The following is a 17,515-nucleotide window of genomic DNA, read 5'->3' as shown; positions in this document are numbered from 1 at the left end:
CATTGGTCGTGTACTTTGAGGAACATATGATAGGCCCATTTATGGAAAGATGTCTCATGACTCTGACAACTTCGATCTTGTTTTTCGCTCAGCCTTTCAATTAAGGCATAACTCTGGCACTTAGCCTTCATGAATGTGAGTACGGAGATTGTTCATGAGTTTGGATATCATATCTCTTAAAATACAGTGACTAATGAATGATAAATGGCGTGTTTTAGGTAAAGCTATGGAACTAAGTGCATATCTTGGAATTCTGAAAGGAAAAGTGCACGGATGTTTTATTCTAAGAACAATTCGCTTCAGCAGATCATATTTAGACTTATAATAGGACTGTAGTTAAAATAGTATAGTGACATAGAGATGAAAGGACTTCCATAAGTACTTGGTTTTCATGTGATTGAAGTGAAGATCTTGTCCTCACTTAGTCCAACAGCAAGATGGAGATCTTAATGCAATCTAAGAAAAGTTCATGTCTCTGGAGTGTACTTCACTGCTGCATCTAGTGAAGTGCTTCATGATTCTCTAGTGGAATTGGGGTTCCCTCTACGTGACACATTCAAGAGAGAGGCAGATGATCGTATATTATATAGCACAAATCTCTTCAAAATCATTTCCCTCATACTTCTGTTCTTTAAAAGTGACCAGAGTATTCCTGAGGGGGTAACATGTCTTTATACGCAGAACAGTTTCTCCTCCTACATATCTGTAAAAACTGCCTGTACAGGTGATACTTCTATGAGCATCACATGAGAATCAAAATAGCAGCGATAGCCTAAAATAGATCGTGTGGCTCCTCGCGTGAAAGAATAGCTACCAGCAGACAGAGCTTCCGTGATCTATTAATTGATTGGCCACTACGTTGTCTAAACTGATTGCATAAACAACTAATGAACAGCAGACTGAGTATTTATCCTCCTCTATACACTATATACGTTGATCTTGGTCTTCAATCTGGATAGGGAGCTGAGAGCTGACTTCATTGAAACAATTATTGAATAGCTGGCTTCAGTTTGAAGTCTCTGCTCATCTTTGTCTGAAAATGGGGGGAAGCGTTCCAATCATAATCCTTGTCCAACTTCATATGGTGTAGGACTTGATGTATAGAGGTCACCCAACCTTCAATTCCATGCACTCTGGTTGTAAAGAGCAAGGGTTTGCTCCCAAGGAGCGTGAAGGTAGAAATTTGTCATGTTGATTGTTATTCAATGTGTGGTTCAGTCACTTTCCATAAGATCAGCAAGTGTGATTTTGCCGCAGTTGCTGTCGTCTAAAATGTCAAATTGGTTGCAGATCGGTGCAATGTCCTTTTCAGCTATTTTACCCATCTCTTTAAGCTTGTATACAACATACTCAGCTTTGCTGCAGGAATCAAAGTCAACATTAGAATTTCTTCCTTCCTAGAAGCTGCTTTTTTAGTGCTATAAAAATTCAGAAGAAAGCAAGGAATGTATTTCGTCACAGTGTATCATATGAAAATAATCCCAGTAATTTAGACCAGCTACGAAATAAGCCTACTGTCCCTACAGTGTGAATATCCATTCTGCACTTATGATATATGAGAAGATGAAATATATTCTATATATTCTGCAAGTTCCTGTTAGTCAACTTACCCATTCCGTCTTCTTCATTTCCCAAATTAGTTAGTGATCCATTTGAACCCATGATGCTGATCTTGTCTCTCAAGATTTGATGTTATGTTCCTCTTGCAAAAGCAGAGGCTGGAATTTAGAGTTCTCAACTTCGAGGGCAATGCTTAACATTATTGTGTGCTAGGTCGATGCCTCTAGAGCTACTCCTTCAGAATTAAGGGTCTTTAATATGAACGCACTACATAATTTCAAGGCATGAACTGATAAAATCATTTCTGTCCATCTCTGACCAAAATAACCAGAATCAACTTTGTGCAAGCTTCTCTGGAACTCATGTTTTTGGTCATAAATGAGGACTATTAAAGACATGGTATCCACCTGAACTAGCAAAGTGAAAGAATGATAAAGGAAGCTGTTCAGAATAAAATTTGCTGATGATAGGACATCCAAGCTAAACAGAGGTTTGTGTTCTGATTTAGCTGTTAACATTCTCAAGGGAAAGACCTTGATTTTGTGAAACTTCCAGTCCTCCGCATGCTGGAGGGTGACACTGTTCATTTTGCTTTTTATCAGACTTTATGCTCAAGATGATTGAGTAATCTGTACTAACAAATGAACTACATAGGATGAAGCCACTTACGCTACTTCAGAAGGGCATTAGCTTTTGAATAGTGTACCCTGGCATACAGAGGAGGGACAAACGTGAAGAGATGTGGTCAAAGGTCTTCTTTGGTATGTTAATACTGAGAAAAGACCGGATCACTTTCGGTCTCCCACAGTATTTAATGATGTACTATACCAACTATGAATGAGAAATCATGTGATCCGGCTTCAACTGAGCATTTTAGGCAGTCAATGCCTCACTTTTTGATAAATGAATGGTAGATTTCATAATAACATCAGAGGGGGCTTTTTTCTTCTTAAAAGTTCAAAGGCCGCAGGTTCAATTGCACCCTTAATGTTGACTCTGTATCTTAAAATACTGTTTCTAATGTGATCTTAAGGGTGGCTCGATGTGTTGTCAGTCGTCTCCCTCTGCTATGCTTTGCTGGCTTTAACTTTGAGTTCTTGAGCATGTTTCTGTCAATTATCTCTTACTGTTTTCTGATTTACCTTAATCTGCACTGCAAGTAGCACTGGATTCTTCTGGCATTCTTTACCCTGGTTACATACTTTTTTTTCCCTTTCCTACCATGGTGCAACCATTTTTCTATGAGCATCAAGATTGTCTGTTTCTATTAGAGAGCTTATTTCTCTGTGCTAATATACAGCTCAAGTTATCCGTCTTTTGATATCCCTGAATCTAATTGCAAAATTAACCGTAATGGCTATTCGGACTTTGGATTCACTTCTAACATGCTACCAGCTTTACTCCAACAAATTCCATTCCTAAGAGTGTAAGTGATTCGCAATTATACTTCTTGACACACTTACTCTCGATATTTGAAGCACATTGCTTATGGTCTTCAAAGTAAGACACTTGTATGCGTCCTCATTCAAATCGATGATAATGTCAAAACGAGTACTTCAACATTAATTAAACCAGAGACTTGCATTCTTCGGTCAAACAGAGCATCCCAAGCATGAACACCTATCAGATGATAACAGTGGATGCTTCCTGAAACTTCAGCAGGGCCAGGGACTTATATTCCAAGATCTTAGGAAAGTTCAACTCGTCAAGCTGATCAGAATCTCCTTCTAAGGGGTCAGTTCTGAATTTTTTTTTTTTTTAATCTTTTTAATTGCATAGTACGATGGTTTGGTTCCAATGATGTCTATTGTCTAATGTTTATCCAATAACAGCAATGTGTTGATAGTTGTCTTAATAATGACAGGGGTCACTAGTCAACTTAGCAACGTTTCAGGAAAAAAATATTGGAATTGCACAAATCTAGCAGAAGTTCACAGACCAAGCAGAAACAATTACCTGATAGATCCGTCGTTATCAAGGTCTGCAGCAACTAGATCCCCAAGGGTCATCTTCTTCTGCAGAACCCACTTCGCGATTCTCCGATTCCTCCTGTCGATCCTCAGCTCAGTCAGGTATAAAAAAGCCCTGGCAACTGCCAATGTGCTTACCAGTAGCCAAATTATGGCGAAACATCTTCCTGCCAAGGTCGTGAATGCGTAGTCCCCATAACCGACTGTCGTGACCGATGTAACAGACAGGTAAAAACTGTCTACCCAGGTCAATTCCTCTATGAAATGCACGACAATAGTCCCTATAGCTATGCAACTAGTCACAACTGCCAAAGCCACGCACACTTTCATCCTAATTCTCATCCTTCCCTTCTCTTTGTCGATCATATAAGTCCTAACCATCGCATTGAACTTGTTCTGATCCACAGTGCTCAGCAAAACCGCCTCTTGCCGATCGCAGATGTAGCCGACCATGCCGTTAAGCAGGATATCAACAAATCCAAAGCCGACCAGTATGAAAGCACAAGTGAACAGCTTCGTGAATGTGGTGTCAGGGACGATGTCGCCAAAGCCAATCGTGCAAAGAGTGACCACAGTGAAGTACAGAGCATCGACTGGTTTGACGGTGGTCGTGCCTTTGAAACTCCCGCTCGTCACGTATACCACAATGCCCGCTATTACGTACAAGACGAAGCATATGAAGGCTTGCCGGACAATCACGGGGGTCGATTTAGGGGGCGACCGGGGATCCTCCTCGTCGATGATGGTCCCCCTATGGAAGGTGAGCACAGAAGGAGCTGAGTGCGAGCGATGGGCTTGTCGTCTGACTCGTCTCTTGTTGGTCAAGTTGGCGATGAGATTCACAAAGGAAGAAGAGTGGGGCGTCGTGATTATGGGGATGATTGCATCGTTTGTTATGAGGCGGGCGGTGGACTGCCGCCTCGGCGTGCTGAGGCTGCCGAGGTTGAGATCAAGGAAACCCGAAGGGAATTCTCTCCTGACCGTCGACGTCTCCGGCCGTCCTGGAGTGGAGAGGAGAGGCTCATCATCCATGGCGAACCTGGGGCCTAAAACTCCCAGAAACCGTAGGTGTTCGAGAGGATTTTCCTTTTTCCTCTTTTGGACTAAAAATACGGTGACGAAAGGCCAACTGCAAGTCAATTTATTGCAGGGGAGAAGCATGGTTATGAGAGGTAGTTGGGCCGAGAGTCAAATCAGGAGACGCCCCGGAAATGATCACGCTTTAAACTTCCACACCTGTCACGTTGGCTTCTAACTTCCCAGGGTCGTGCTTCTGCGTAGCGTCTGGCCTGAAAGTGGCAGTTCTTAAACAGTAGGCTCTTCACTGAGATAAGAGTCAAAATGGGCAACCTCCGTTTTAGATGCTTGATTGACAGGGATGGTTTCTTCCAGTCTCGGCGATTGTTTCGCAAATTCAGTGAGCAGACTCGTTTAGAACCATGTATGCAGGGTGGACGTTGGTCATGGCCGATACCACACCATGTTTTCCCTAATTTGATATAGACAGAGCGAGTCGAAGTGGGTACAGAAGCCGACGAGGCCTCGTCGCGCATGGATTCACATGTGAACAGAAGGCTCGGACCCGATTGGAAAATCTTGGGCAAACTGCAGATGCTGAAAGTATGCAGATCTGAGAAACACTTGATCTGAACACCTCTTCCAGTTCATATTCCAAACCCGTTAATCAAAGTTAAAAACTGCATTAGCAATTCAGGACATATGCATGATGTGGGTTGGTCTCGAGGTCTTTTGGTCAGGCTCCTGATTTTGTTTGGTCTGACAGATTCCCATCTTGGGTCGGGTCCAATCTTCCTGCCCATCTGTTAAATTTTTCTCTCAGAAGTAGACAAAGGAACAGATCTTTCCGTATTCTCTTTTCGTTTTTCACAAAAGAAAACAAAGCGAGGGAATAGGAAAGCGGGGCAGAAAAGGCTCGGACACGTTTCGCTGACCGTCGGGAACTGCCAACGTTGAAACCAAGGTTCATTATTGTTGGAGAAAGTCCGGCATCGACACTCAACTTTCAAGCACGCTATTCCTCCGCCATTCACGTGTTGCAAATCTGCAAGTCCAGCTCGATTTTTTTCAGCTCCATTCGGCTTCATTTTCTTCTCTGATGAACAGCTGCTGCTACTCCATTGAATTTACTTTTTTTTACTTTTCCCTTTCTTTTCTTTTTTGATCCCTAGTATCTCGAGACCCAAATACCAATATCTCCAGAGATAATTACCAAATTAGTCTTAAAGTTATTGTATGAATACCACTTCAATTCTAAACCTTTTTAATTTTACTAATACAAGCAAATTATCACCAAAAATTACTAATACGCAACAGCGTCCAATTATCACCAACTACCCTATGTGGCATGTTGCTTGTAGATGGCAACATTAGCAATTTCCAAAAGTAATTTGCATTATCAAAATTAAAAAAATTATGACAAATTTGAACATCCCGTATAATAAATTTATGATTGAATTGGTAATGTTCTGTTTTTTTTTTTAATTTAATTTTTATTTTTAACAGGACCGGGTCCCAAATTTAATGCTACCTTAAAATATGGATATTGGAGTGGAGAAGTGGCGTAAGTTCATATTGAATGATCAGCCAATCAATTGTTCTCGATAGCCAATCAATTGTTCTCGATTGCCTTCAATCAAAAAACCCAAATTGACTTTATTGATAAAATAAATATAAGGTATTTTTATACGCGCGGTGCACTGATGCCTAAAGTCCTGGCCATAGGAACGTAGTTCCACATGTCAGCACATGATTACAGCTAAGTCAAACCAATGTAATTAGATGCAGGCTCTTCCCCCAGTCTCACCTTCAATAAATCATCAATCCGAGATCCAACGTCGTCCGTTTCATATAATAATGACCGGTGGCGGGCACCCAGAAAATTACCTAAAAAGTCATAAATTTATTAATATTTTAATTATGTTAATTTAACCTTAAATATTTTCATGATTCGTCAAATTTGTCCAAAGTCTTTCTATGTATTGTCAATTTAGTCCCTCTAATTAGTTTTAATCGAAAATTACTAACATGACCATTTAATCATCGTCAACCATCTTACGTGATGTGATCGATCCTACTTGTGTTTTTATTTTTTTAAATTTTTTCGATTTTTTTCGATTTTTTTTCTTTCTTTTTTCTTTCTTTTTTTGCTTTTTTTACTCAACTGAATTCTAGCGACCTCTGCTTACCATTAGGCAAGAATCGCAGCCTTGCCAAATCTAGTGAGGGCTTGCAACCCCTCACTATAGCCAACGAGCGTAGCAACGCCCTTGCAAGCCACAACAAGGGACGTGACACTTGCCCCACCAATAAGGGCTTCACGGCCCTTGCCCAATGATTGGCAAAGGTCACCAGTCCTTCAAGCGACCTTGTTGGCTTTGTAAAAGAAGGGAAAAAAAAAAGTAAGTAAATAAATAAATAATTCATAAAAATTTTAAAATTTTCCATGTTAGTTTCGACCGTGCCTCATGAGACAATTGATATTGACTAGATCGTCACGTCAGTAATATTTAGCCAAAATTATCATAACGATTAAATTAACAATTCGTTAAAAAGTTTATAACTAGACAAATCGTTAAATGGTTTAGAATTAAATTGGGACAATTTAAAGGTTTAGGATAAAATTTAGCCCGTTATCAAAAGTTTAAGATCGAATTGGCTGTGAATTTTTTCACAAGTTTTCTAAGGACCCAAGAATAAATAATGCCAAATGAGTTTGGGGAGGTTTCAAATGATTGACAAAAGAGTCGCTTTCCTTCATAAATTAAATAGCTCGTGCATGTTCTGCATGACATATTGAGGTGGGGTTTCTAGATGTGTAGCTTGTTGAGGAATATAGCGACTTTTATGGGCCACAATTGGACGATTCTCATCTGGAAAATGAGCTCAAAAGTGCAGGATGATGCCAGGCCGATTGCGTCAAATGAGTATCTTACCCAAAAATGAAAAATTACTAAAAAAAAAGAGAGTAAAGATTGGGCTTCTAATCATTGTCCGCCCCCGGCATCATGCGAACTTTTGTGGACCTCTAGTCCCTACATCATTGGAGGCCTTCAACCTTCATTCCGTCATCAACAACGAGTTGACATAGAAAGAATCGTGCCTAAGACAGTTGTGAAAACATTGAGAAATTGCCTTCTTTTCGCACAACCAACGCCGTCAACAAGCGGCAGGCAACCACCGCCAACCAGCTTGTCGTCACGTTCTCCATCGCCTCCGTCGATACAAAGAGGTAGCCACAGCGGCCACCGTTATCAACGATTTTTTGTTCTCTCCACAAGCAGATTCAGCTTCAAAGCTTACTTATAAGAACCTATTAACAGAAATCCACAGTCATTTTGCCAAACAATCAAATAAGGGAAACAAGATTCATTGCGATTTTAGTACTAAGCATGAAGTTATTAAAAGAAAATCTCATGTAATATGCTCAGCAAGTGCCTTGAAAGATTTCACGGCCCGCTTATTATGATCCTATCGCTTAAAAAATTACCGTGGCCCTATACTGAAAATCTCATCACATACGGGAAAATCATCCCCATGCAGGCCAGTTCGGCGGAAATGTTTTCGAATTGAAATCGACACTGGAGAACGATGTAGCTAAGAACAAATTTAACATCCTAAGAGTCATGTAGGACCGGTTTGTTCAGATGGAATTCGAACATACACTTCATTACTAGCCACAAACAATAGAAATTGCAACGTAGTTCTGACAAACTTTTATGATAAGAACCTTCCGCTTAATAGATGGATCAACGTAAACCGGGCCCTCATTCAGTTGGATGTTCCCGTCCAGCGAAATTTTGCGCTCAAATCTTTAGATCTAAGTTCATAAATCATGGTCACATCTAATTCCACACAAACTCTCCTGTTGTTTCACTTTCTTCGAGTCTGCAGATACTTTCTAACAGCTATAAAAACAAGACACGAAGTCAGAGAAAGAAAAGCCGGATAAATTTCCAGACTTGTTCATAATCAGCATAATCTCGGACCATCAAAACAGTCTCGTACATAATTTGGTTATGACTTGCCACCGCTCTCTCGTGTCTACTCCTCTTGAAACTCAAAGTGGAAAAGCTACTCTGAATGGAGGGTCGAGAACTGCACTTTTTCATGGAATCGCATTGGGGTAACTGCACTAAGAAGGTTGAAAAGGAAACAAATTACGCATAGGCAATTCACTGCCTGTATGCCAACGCAGGCCAGATAAAATAGAACGCCTTAATCCTTCTCGAGGAGATGCATCTGGGGTTTAGGCTAAAAGCTTCAGATAGCGAAGAGTCACTAGTAGTAGCTCATGAATCTAAGAAATATCTATGGCATATTTGTCCATTTGTTAGTTGTCTCTGATCACGACACCTGCATAACAGAATACATTGAAGTCAAACTGTGAAGCAGTACCTCTTCATATAACAATGGATGAAAAAATGGTGAGGATAGGAGAAGGTGAAACATCATTGGAAGAGAACGATCAATTTGGAGTAAGATCAAATTCTTTTAAGCCGTTTGACAAGCTGGTTATCTTAGGACCACGAGCAAGATTATAAAGCCATGGTGCACCAGATATCTACATTTCACTAGGAAGTGTCGAGAATGATCAGTTTGTATAAATTTTCTGTGCAACCAAGGAAATGGTCGTAACAGCATAGAGAACATTCACAGGTTCAACCGCTGAGATTGAAGAATTGTATTTAATATACTACTAAGAGTTAACCTTGCAATTGTGCATTGGATTCTGACTAAGGACTATAAGCAGTCGGTATGTGCAAAAGAATAGACTGACACTCACCTTAACTACAAACTTTTATGTACCGAAGAATACTAGAGGCCACAGAGCTAATGCTGATTTTTGTATTAAGCACAAGTGACCTTTCATATGTGATGACCATGTTCAACCAAGAACGAACTTCAGTACAGAGATTTAGTTGATTGCTAAAGACCAGGACTATGAATTGCAGAGATATATTTGACAACTCATAGAGCAACAATAGATCATCGGTATATTGGGCATACCTTGATGTTATGTTTTCAGCTGAGGAGAATATAACCTGCACCATTTGGGAGTAGATCTGCAGCAGTAGGAGGTACATTCTTTTTGGTGCGAACTTGGGCGTGAGATTCTGCTTCATGCTGAAACATTTGGACCAGCTCCTGAAGCTCCAACTTTCTAACCTCAACATCCTCCTCAACAATGGGATTCTTTAAGCCAAGGTATAGGAGACCAATGGCGATCAATGCAGCTCCCAGAAAGAGCAGGAAGCAAGAAAATAGAGCAAATGCATAAGGCGACTTATCTGATCCTGGCATCCCATCTACATTGATTCCAAAAAGTCCAGTGATGATAGATAGGACAAGACCACAACCTCCAAAAACTCCTAGATTGTGTGTAACAGTGAGGCTCTTATCCTAGATTTAAGAAAAGGAAAAATGTAAGCAAACACCTGACATATAAGAATGAGAACAAGCAACATATCATACTTTCACAACACTTCCACCGCAGTAAGCCGAACAAAAAAATAGAATAAAGTGAATTCCGGAAATATTATAAAGAGTACCAGCATTGTGGTTTTACATATAAAGGTTCACCAGTGGTATGATAATGCTAGTCGACATGAATGATCCTAGAAGTCTAGTCAGTGCAATTTCAAATGTCACTACCACCAAGTATCACAACCACCATTTGTACTCACCAATCTATGAAACTAATGCTAACTTATGAATAACCAAAAACAGAGGTCTTATCAGTGACATAGCTCATTATATGCTCGATACCTGCATGTAATAGCTCATAAAATTTGGAAGAGAAAACGCTAGAAAATATTGTAACTGTAGGAAAACCTGTAACCATGCACGAACTGTACTCTGCATGACATCTTGAATCGTAAATAGCCGGCCACGGACTGCTTCTTGTTCCTCAATCATTTCCCTCGTGCTCTTTTGTATGCTTTCTAGCAAGTTCCGTGCAGCATTCCCTCTCAAGTGTTGAAGAAGCTCAAATACTATTTCCTCTCTTGCATGAAGTGACCATTTGACTCTAATGACCTAAAACAGCAACAAGCCGAGCACACTTACAGATAATGATCTTTCAGCTCTAATAATCTAGAAGGGAGACAAGCAAAGCACGCCTATAGATAACAATCATTCAACTGCGAATTGTTCCATTAGAAGAATAGAAATGTACCTGGGTTGATAACCTTCGGATCTCTTGATTTAAAATTATCGTAAATAAATGCATGTCTTCAAGGGTTCTCCTGTCCATGAGGAGAAAAGGGAGCGTTTAGTGTATGTGCCATGCATATAATATGCATTAAATTACTTTTGCTTCTAACAAAAGATGGTAGCATAAGGAGTACCTGTTCATAAACATCAATTCGATTTCATCAGCTGCACCGAAGATGTTTTTGCGGAATAATCTAGAAAAGCAACAGGAAAAATGAATTAGCAGAAAACCAAGAAAATGACAAAAGATGCAATGTGATAAGTTTTCTGTCAACTAAAGTAATGTGTCAAAGTATAAAAATTATATTCGATTACAGTACTGTCTAACACCCAATTAACATATGCTAATTTCCAACATTAAAGGGTTAAAACATCAAATAGGAATGAAATCATCAAGTGCAAAACCTGATGTATCTCAAGTTTTGGGACTCAAAATATAAGAGGAGGATCTGCAGAACTATAACCAGAACCTATGGAACCAAAAACTGTGTGCTCTGTCGCATGAATAGCCAAAGCAGAAAGGTCAAACCTACATTGCTTGCTTAATTTAACTCTCCTCCCCTATTTATGAGGAAGTTGACAGAAAGAATGAGTAGCCACGCCAAACATTCAGTTTTACAGAAATGTGACGAACATTCTACTCCCAATACATAGAATGTTTAGTATTTGACTCCAAGCTTCACCAGTAAACATCCACAAGCCAAAAAATCAATTGCCGCATTCTCTTCAAGGTAGAAGGAGATCATGCCCTTCATGAGGCAGGCATCAAGATGCACCTTTTTTGTTGTCAGCAAACACTGCTGTCAGTCAAATAAGGAATTTGCAGGTTTAGATTGGCCAAAAAGTATACACACCTGTCATCCCATCGTGCTAGGCGACAGAAAAGATGTGCCACAACCTCATGAATGCTTTGTGGGATGTTAGAACCTCCAGCAGCAAGCAGTTCCTACATAAAGATTGACAAGAAAAAGAGTGGTGCATTTGGAAATAAAAATTGCATAAAGGAAGATATATTTGAGAAAAAAACCAGAAACTATGCATCTGACTGACAAACCTGAACTTCTGAAATACCCAATATGTTAATAACGGCAGCAGACCCTTTGATGTGCAGTGATGTAATTAAAAAATTTTGAGCCTGCCATGACCGTAAAACAATTGGGATGTCATCTTCATCGCATGATGGATCACCAGCCGACTGCCCCAACAGCTCAAATAGAAGGCCACCAGCAACTCTAACCGGAACCTGTTAGGAAATGAAGTCAAATTGCAGTACATTATGCATTTGAGGCCTTAACAAATTATGTAGCAGAGAAGGTGGAAAAAAACGGCAATGTGCTTGTTTCCATGACACTAAAGTCTTTTTGATCTATGGTCTACTACTCTTGACGCCTGAGTTATTATTCTTCAAATCTTCAGTGACATATGAAACTCATTGTGAATTTGACATCCCACCTGGTCTGTACTCTACCTTGATTAGGTCAGAATTTCCAGTCTCTTTCCACTGTGATAGAAGCTTTACTTTAACATGTTTGAATGTTCACATTACCTAGGCAAGAATGACCCAGATTGTAATCTTGGCAGCCTAACTACCAATCTTACACTACATTATCCAAAAACAGGGCTGAAAATTCTGTAATACACCAATTCTTTTCCACTTGCTTATTCTACAAGGATCTATTAGAGATGAAAAGTAGGATACAAACCTCTTGCAGCATTGTATTGCCTATTTAGTCATTATAGTAGACTGGCATTTACCGAGCTATCTTTTTCCTGCCTACTCTCAGTGCAATGAAAGCAGCAAACTGAGCACCAAGAAAACAAACTAGGATGAAGAAAAGGATGCTTGAATAGAAACGGAAGTTTACTGGTTCAGATTTTCAGTCACGAGTGTATCACAGACCTAAAAAAGATGTCCATCAAGTGACTGTTTGTCGAGAGGGTCAAAAGGCAGGAAAACCAAGAGTATGAAAGGCATTAAACCAAGTCAAATACAAGTAAATACCATCTTAAATCAATCTTAATATGAAAGACAAATGTCAATCAGACATCGTAAGAATGTCCGAACCTTCACACAAATAACCTCTTCAAACTTCTAAAGACATGGCCAAGAAAGGATATGTCAACCATTACACTTTTTAATTACCTCATAGAGAAGGTGCTTCATTCGTTCACTTATCAGCCTACTTTCATCGCGCAGGGCAATACTTATGGCAGGATGTAGCCACAGTGCATTGGTCAACCATGATTTGACAAATGGGTGATCTGCGGCTACATGGCACCACCAAGTGGGGCCCACTGGCCTCTCCCAGTATGGAGTTGCTAAGTCCGCAACCGTGACATCATCTTCGCTATCCCCAAAGTCCATGGGCACCGAAGCCCAGCCAGAATCAGCTTTCACGGTCTGGACGAGTTCATGTATTCTAACCCAGCCAATTGGCACCCAATGACCCCCTTGAAATTCCTCCAGAGCATGGCAACGGCCAGAATCAAGGTCGCCTGACGTGTCGTTTCTGTTCACCGGAAAGGACCTGTCACTAAGGCCGCCGTCCTGGCCGTGGAATGCAACACTGGGCGGACGTCCAGACCCGCGATTCTTTGTCACCTGCCTCCCGGCTTGCGATGCAGTCTGCAACTTGAAACCAGGCTGGGAATGGCTCGTTCTCCTTCTGCCCCGTATGAACTCGAAAGCACAAATGAGTCCGTCGGTCCAAAGATCCTCACCCAGCATGCTGCCTTGGCTTCGCTCGCCCAGAAAAACCCGCAAAGCCGGGGTGATTCCTCAATTCAACGCTCGAACCTCAGTTCTCACCACCCACGGCGAGCACCTTTCGATTTCTCCGAGCGTCGCCTGAAAAGGATCATCCAAAAAAAAAAAAAAAAAATCTCACGTCACTCAACTTCAGCTAATAAACTAGACAAGATTCCAACTTTCGCATGCAAACTAATCGCAAACTCCCTTAAATTTGGGGCAACATCGGAACAGGTTCCTACTCTACTGCGACGTACGACGAAATCTTCCACGAGCCAGGCCCCCAACAACCTGCCAAAACCTATCGCGCGCCGGATTGGGTTTTTCCGAGAGTTCAATTCAGAGCGCGATCCTTCTAAAATCCAGGTAATGCGGGCCGAAGCGAAGTCCAAGCTCGGCTGCTCGAGCCAAACAGAGTAGTCGATACCGACACGAACACGATCAGACAAGAAGAAAGAAAAATGCGGGAACTGAAAAAGGCGCCATACGTAATGTCCGGCATCCGTCGGTGTCAGCAGCGGGGTCGAGGTCGTGGAGAAGCTTTACGACGAGAGGATCGGGAGAATTTACCTTAGCGCGAGGAGGGACATAGCGAAGCGGCGGGAAGAGCAGGGAGGAGGAGGAGGAGGAGGAGGAGGAGGAGAGTGGCGTCACGTAGCAACGCGGTGCCGCACTGCCATTCGAGAGAGGAGCAGCGCTTGGGATATTATGAGAATGGACCAGTTCAGTTCAGTTCGGTTCGGCGGGGCGATGAGGTGGAGAACCGGCGGGCTGTGCACGTGGACCGGCACCGCCCGCTCGCCGTTTGGAGCGCCCGAATTGAATTTTAGGCGCCCTCCCCGTGCGCGGGCGATCTGAACTCTCTTCGCGGCCGCGGAACTTTCCTTTCGTTTGGACTCCACATGCTGATCGCTTCGTTACCGGTTTAATGCAGACTGTGAAACCTGTGAAGGAACGAATTTGCCTTGTAATTCTATTAATTAAGGAACCTGGGCGGGAATCATGGGTTTCGGCAACCTGCTAAGCCCGGAGTGCAATCGGTGGCCCTAGGCATGCCGTTTCTCTCTTGAACCCGACCCCCGGCCCGGTCCTGTACGAGCCAGATCGAGGGTGTAAAAGAAACTTAAAATTAAGAAAACTGTCTCCGAAAAATTATTTTCTCATTTTCTGATCGTGATTTTCTGATGTTCAGATTTTGGGAAATTAATCGATTTACATTAAATTTTTTCGTGAGCCGAAAATAACAAATTTAGATTCGGAGAAAAGACTTTCATTTATGATAAAGAAAGAAATCACTTCCTCTAAACACCAAATAAATGAAAACTAATTAATAATAATTTTACATTGAAAAATATTTTCCTTTATCATGAAAATTTCAAGAAACCAAATGCTCCCTTAATACTAATCTGATGGTCACTGCATGGGGCGCAAATCTTGTACCGCCACAAATTTTATGTTGTCTGGGTCCGCGAGTTCCTGATTCTACTTTTCTTGTTCCTGGAATCACTTTTACCGGTTGCGCTACATAGACTTCGGCAGAAAACCATTGCTGAGTTCAGAATTTACTAGCTGCCCACAAGCACAAGTCAAGATCTAAACAAGATCCTCTCAGAATCCTAGTCAACAAAAGCAACATTTCCATATTGTTATCCATTCTTTAGAGTTATGGGAGGATGCCGAAAGCAAACTCTGTGCAGGCATAGTAGCCGGCTTATCTTCTATGAACTATTGTGTCTAAAATTTATCCAAACGTTTGCACTTTCATGGTGACTGGCAGGTGAGTGCCAAATATGTATCGACGTCTTTAACCGGTCCATATTAAAGAAGGTCAGGGTCACAGCATCAGGGACTTCAATTATGTACAACACTGGAGAAATTTATGACTGGCACAGAGATTGCAGCAGGAGCAAGCTGAAAAAGCTTCCTCTGATCAGCGTATTAAGAAATGGCCAAGACCCGTATCCCCTCTAAGGCAATGTCCGTACGAGACCACCGAGTACATCGAAGGGCACTCTACAATGCGTGTCTGTGGTCTCCTACTATAGCTTCCGTCACAATTTTAACCCGACAAAGATTTTTTGAACAATGTCTCATCCACCAACTGATATTCTCACAACTTCTAGATTCTGTTGCTATTGTTGATTTGAAGTTCCAGCATCCGACATCAAACGTGTAAAATTTGATCCAGGAAACCGATGCAGTCAACTTCTTCTAGATCGGGACTCGGGATTTCAATCCTGCATATGACCATTGTCCTCTTGATGATGTCTACATAATGTAACTTCCCTAAGAACTTCCCAGAACATTAAGCTTGTTAATTATGGAATCATCCAATATCGGCCTTAATTCATCTAACAAGCAGTAGATCTCTTCGACTCTTGGATGTAGTCTTCCACCAGCTACAAATTCATGAACTTCCCCATCAATTTCAATCATACTAGCTCCTGGTTCTTTCTCTATCTTCCTCATCTTCATGGAAAATCTTGGTCCCAGTGATTCTTCATACTGATTTGAGCCAGCTAGAACATTGGACATGAGTACATATGCACAGCTCTCATCAGGGTCCAGCTCGATCATATTTTTTGCTGCCCACTCGGCCATATCAGCCTTTCCATGATTCACACTGCCTGATAACAAAGACCCCCATATAATAGCATCTGGGTCCATAGGCATGCTTCTTATCAGCTCTTCTGCTTCTTCGAGGAAACCAGCACGTCCCAACAGATCGACCATGCAACTATAATGCTTTATTGATGGTTTAACTTCAGGTCTGTCCATCATAAGCAGGAAATACTTTGTGGCTTCATCTATAAAGCCAGCGTGATTACAAGCCGTTAGAACACCAAGGAAACTGACTTCATCCGGCTTAAAATCAGATGACTCGAGCTGAGAGAACAAGATAATTGCTTCTTCTGCATAACCATTCCTGGCGAGGCCTAAGATCATGGAATTCCAACATGATAGTCCTTTCTTTCGTGCTGCCTGAAACACTTGATATGCCTCCCCAATGCTCCCACACCTGCAATACATGTCTATTATTGCGGTGGTAATGATTGCATTTAGCTGAGCCCCACCTTTCTTTATGTACTCGTGGACCCACTGCCCTTGTTTCAGAGCTCCTAAGTGGGCAGACGCATTTAATAGACTAACCAAAGTAAATTCGTTCGGCTCAATTCCTCTCTCCTGCATTTCCTCGAACAGTTTCATCGCATCCACAAACCTCCCATTTCTAACATATCCACTAATCATCGAACTCCAAGTAATCGCATTCCTCAGCGGCGCCTGGTCGAACAACCTCCGAGACTCATCGATTTCCCCACACTTGGCGAGGCCCATGATCATGGAATTCCAAGCAACCACGTCACGCTCCGTACTTTCATCAAACACCAGGCGAGCTTCTTCCAAGAACCCACAATTGGCATACATGTGAATGACGGTGTTCTGTATAAACGGATCGTCTTGCAGACCCAGCTTCTTAATCCTCCCGTGCAGCTGAGCTCCCGAGCGAGCTAGCCCCAGCTGAGCATAAGCCTTGAAAACCGAAGGATAAGTCAGCCTCTGCGGCTCGATCGGCGAACCCACGAGCATGTCGATGAACAGAAAGATGGCGTCTTGCGGGGTGGAGCTCTGGGAAAGCCCTCTGATCATGGTGTTCCACATGAAAAGATTGGGCCTTTGGGTCCGGCTGAAGAGCCTCCGGGCGTACTCGATGTCGCCGGCCGGGGAGGCGGCGCAGAAGGCCAGCGCGCGGCTCGCGGGGAGCGTGCGGCACGAGAGGCCCGTCTTGACGAGCTGAGCGTGGAGGATCTGGAGGTCCTTCATGGTGGCGCAGCGCTCGTCCAGCAGAGCGAGGTAGTGGCGCGGGTCGGGGACGAGGGCGGCGGGCGTGGAGGGCGAGGCGAAGGGGCAGGCGTTCTGGCATGGCGTCATTTGGATTTTGCTCACCTGGTTCTGCTTCTGGCGTGGCGTCACGGTTCGCGATCCTCCATGGATGAGGAGAGCC

General features: G+C 42.2%; 3 protein-coding genes across 5 annotated transcripts; all 3 read right to left on the bottom strand.

Annotated features, from left to right (window-relative positions):
• Positions 1–562: 562 nt before the first annotated feature.
• On the bottom strand, positions 563–4,622 carry LOC104441912 (two pore potassium channel c). The gene is made up of 2 exons (XM_010055173.3): positions 3,517–4,622; positions 563–1,359 (listed from the first exon to the last, which is right to left on the bottom strand). Exons 1-2 carry the CDS (start codon positions 4,560–4,562, stop codon positions 1,215–1,217), a joined length of 1,191 nt encoding a protein of 396 aa, XP_010053475.1. The 5' UTR covers positions 4,563–4,622; the 3' UTR covers positions 563–1,214.
• Positions 4,623–8,476: 3,854 nt separating this feature from the next.
• On the bottom strand, positions 8,477–14,420 carry LOC104441893. Of its 3 annotated transcripts, XM_039313854.1 has the most exons (10): positions 14,083–14,420; positions 13,770–13,910; positions 12,907–13,611; positions 11,818–12,006; positions 11,618–11,709; positions 10,898–10,957; positions 10,726–10,795; positions 10,383–10,586; positions 9,558–9,950; positions 8,477–8,903 (listed from the first exon to the last, which is right to left on the bottom strand). In XM_039313854.1, the coding sequence occupies exons 3-9, from the start codon at positions 13,489–13,491 to the stop codon at positions 9,573–9,575; spliced, it is 1,578 nt and encodes a 525-aa protein (XP_039169788.1). In that variant the 5' UTR covers positions 13,492–13,611; positions 13,770–13,910; positions 14,083–14,420; the 3' UTR covers positions 8,477–8,903; positions 9,558–9,572. The 3 variants fall into 3 exon arrangements, with proteins under 3 accessions (XP_039169788.1, XP_018731655.2, XP_010053459.2); XM_018876110.2 differs by lacking the exon at positions 13,770–13,910; XM_010055157.3 differs by lacking the exons at positions 13,770–13,910; positions 14,083–14,420 and adding an exon at positions 14,001–14,071.
• A 939-nt stretch (positions 14,421–15,359) lies between these two features.
• On the bottom strand, positions 15,360–17,515 carry LOC104441886 (pentatricopeptide repeat-containing protein At2g42920, chloroplastic). The gene has a single exon (XM_010055139.3). It carries the CDS (start codon positions 17,440–17,442, stop codon positions 15,799–15,801), a length of 1,644 nt encoding a protein of 547 aa, XP_010053441.2. The 5' UTR covers positions 17,443–17,515; the 3' UTR covers positions 15,360–15,798.

The sequence above is a fragment of the Eucalyptus grandis genome, chromosome 1, assembly GCF_016545825.1.
Source record: "Eucalyptus grandis isolate ANBG69807.140 chromosome 1, ASM1654582v1, whole genome shotgun sequence".
Lineage (NCBI taxonomy): Eukaryota > Viridiplantae > Streptophyta > Magnoliopsida > Myrtales > Myrtaceae > Eucalyptus > Eucalyptus grandis.
The sequence above is the reverse complement of the archived record's forward strand: the minus strand, read 5'-3'. Positions and strand labels throughout refer to the sequence as shown.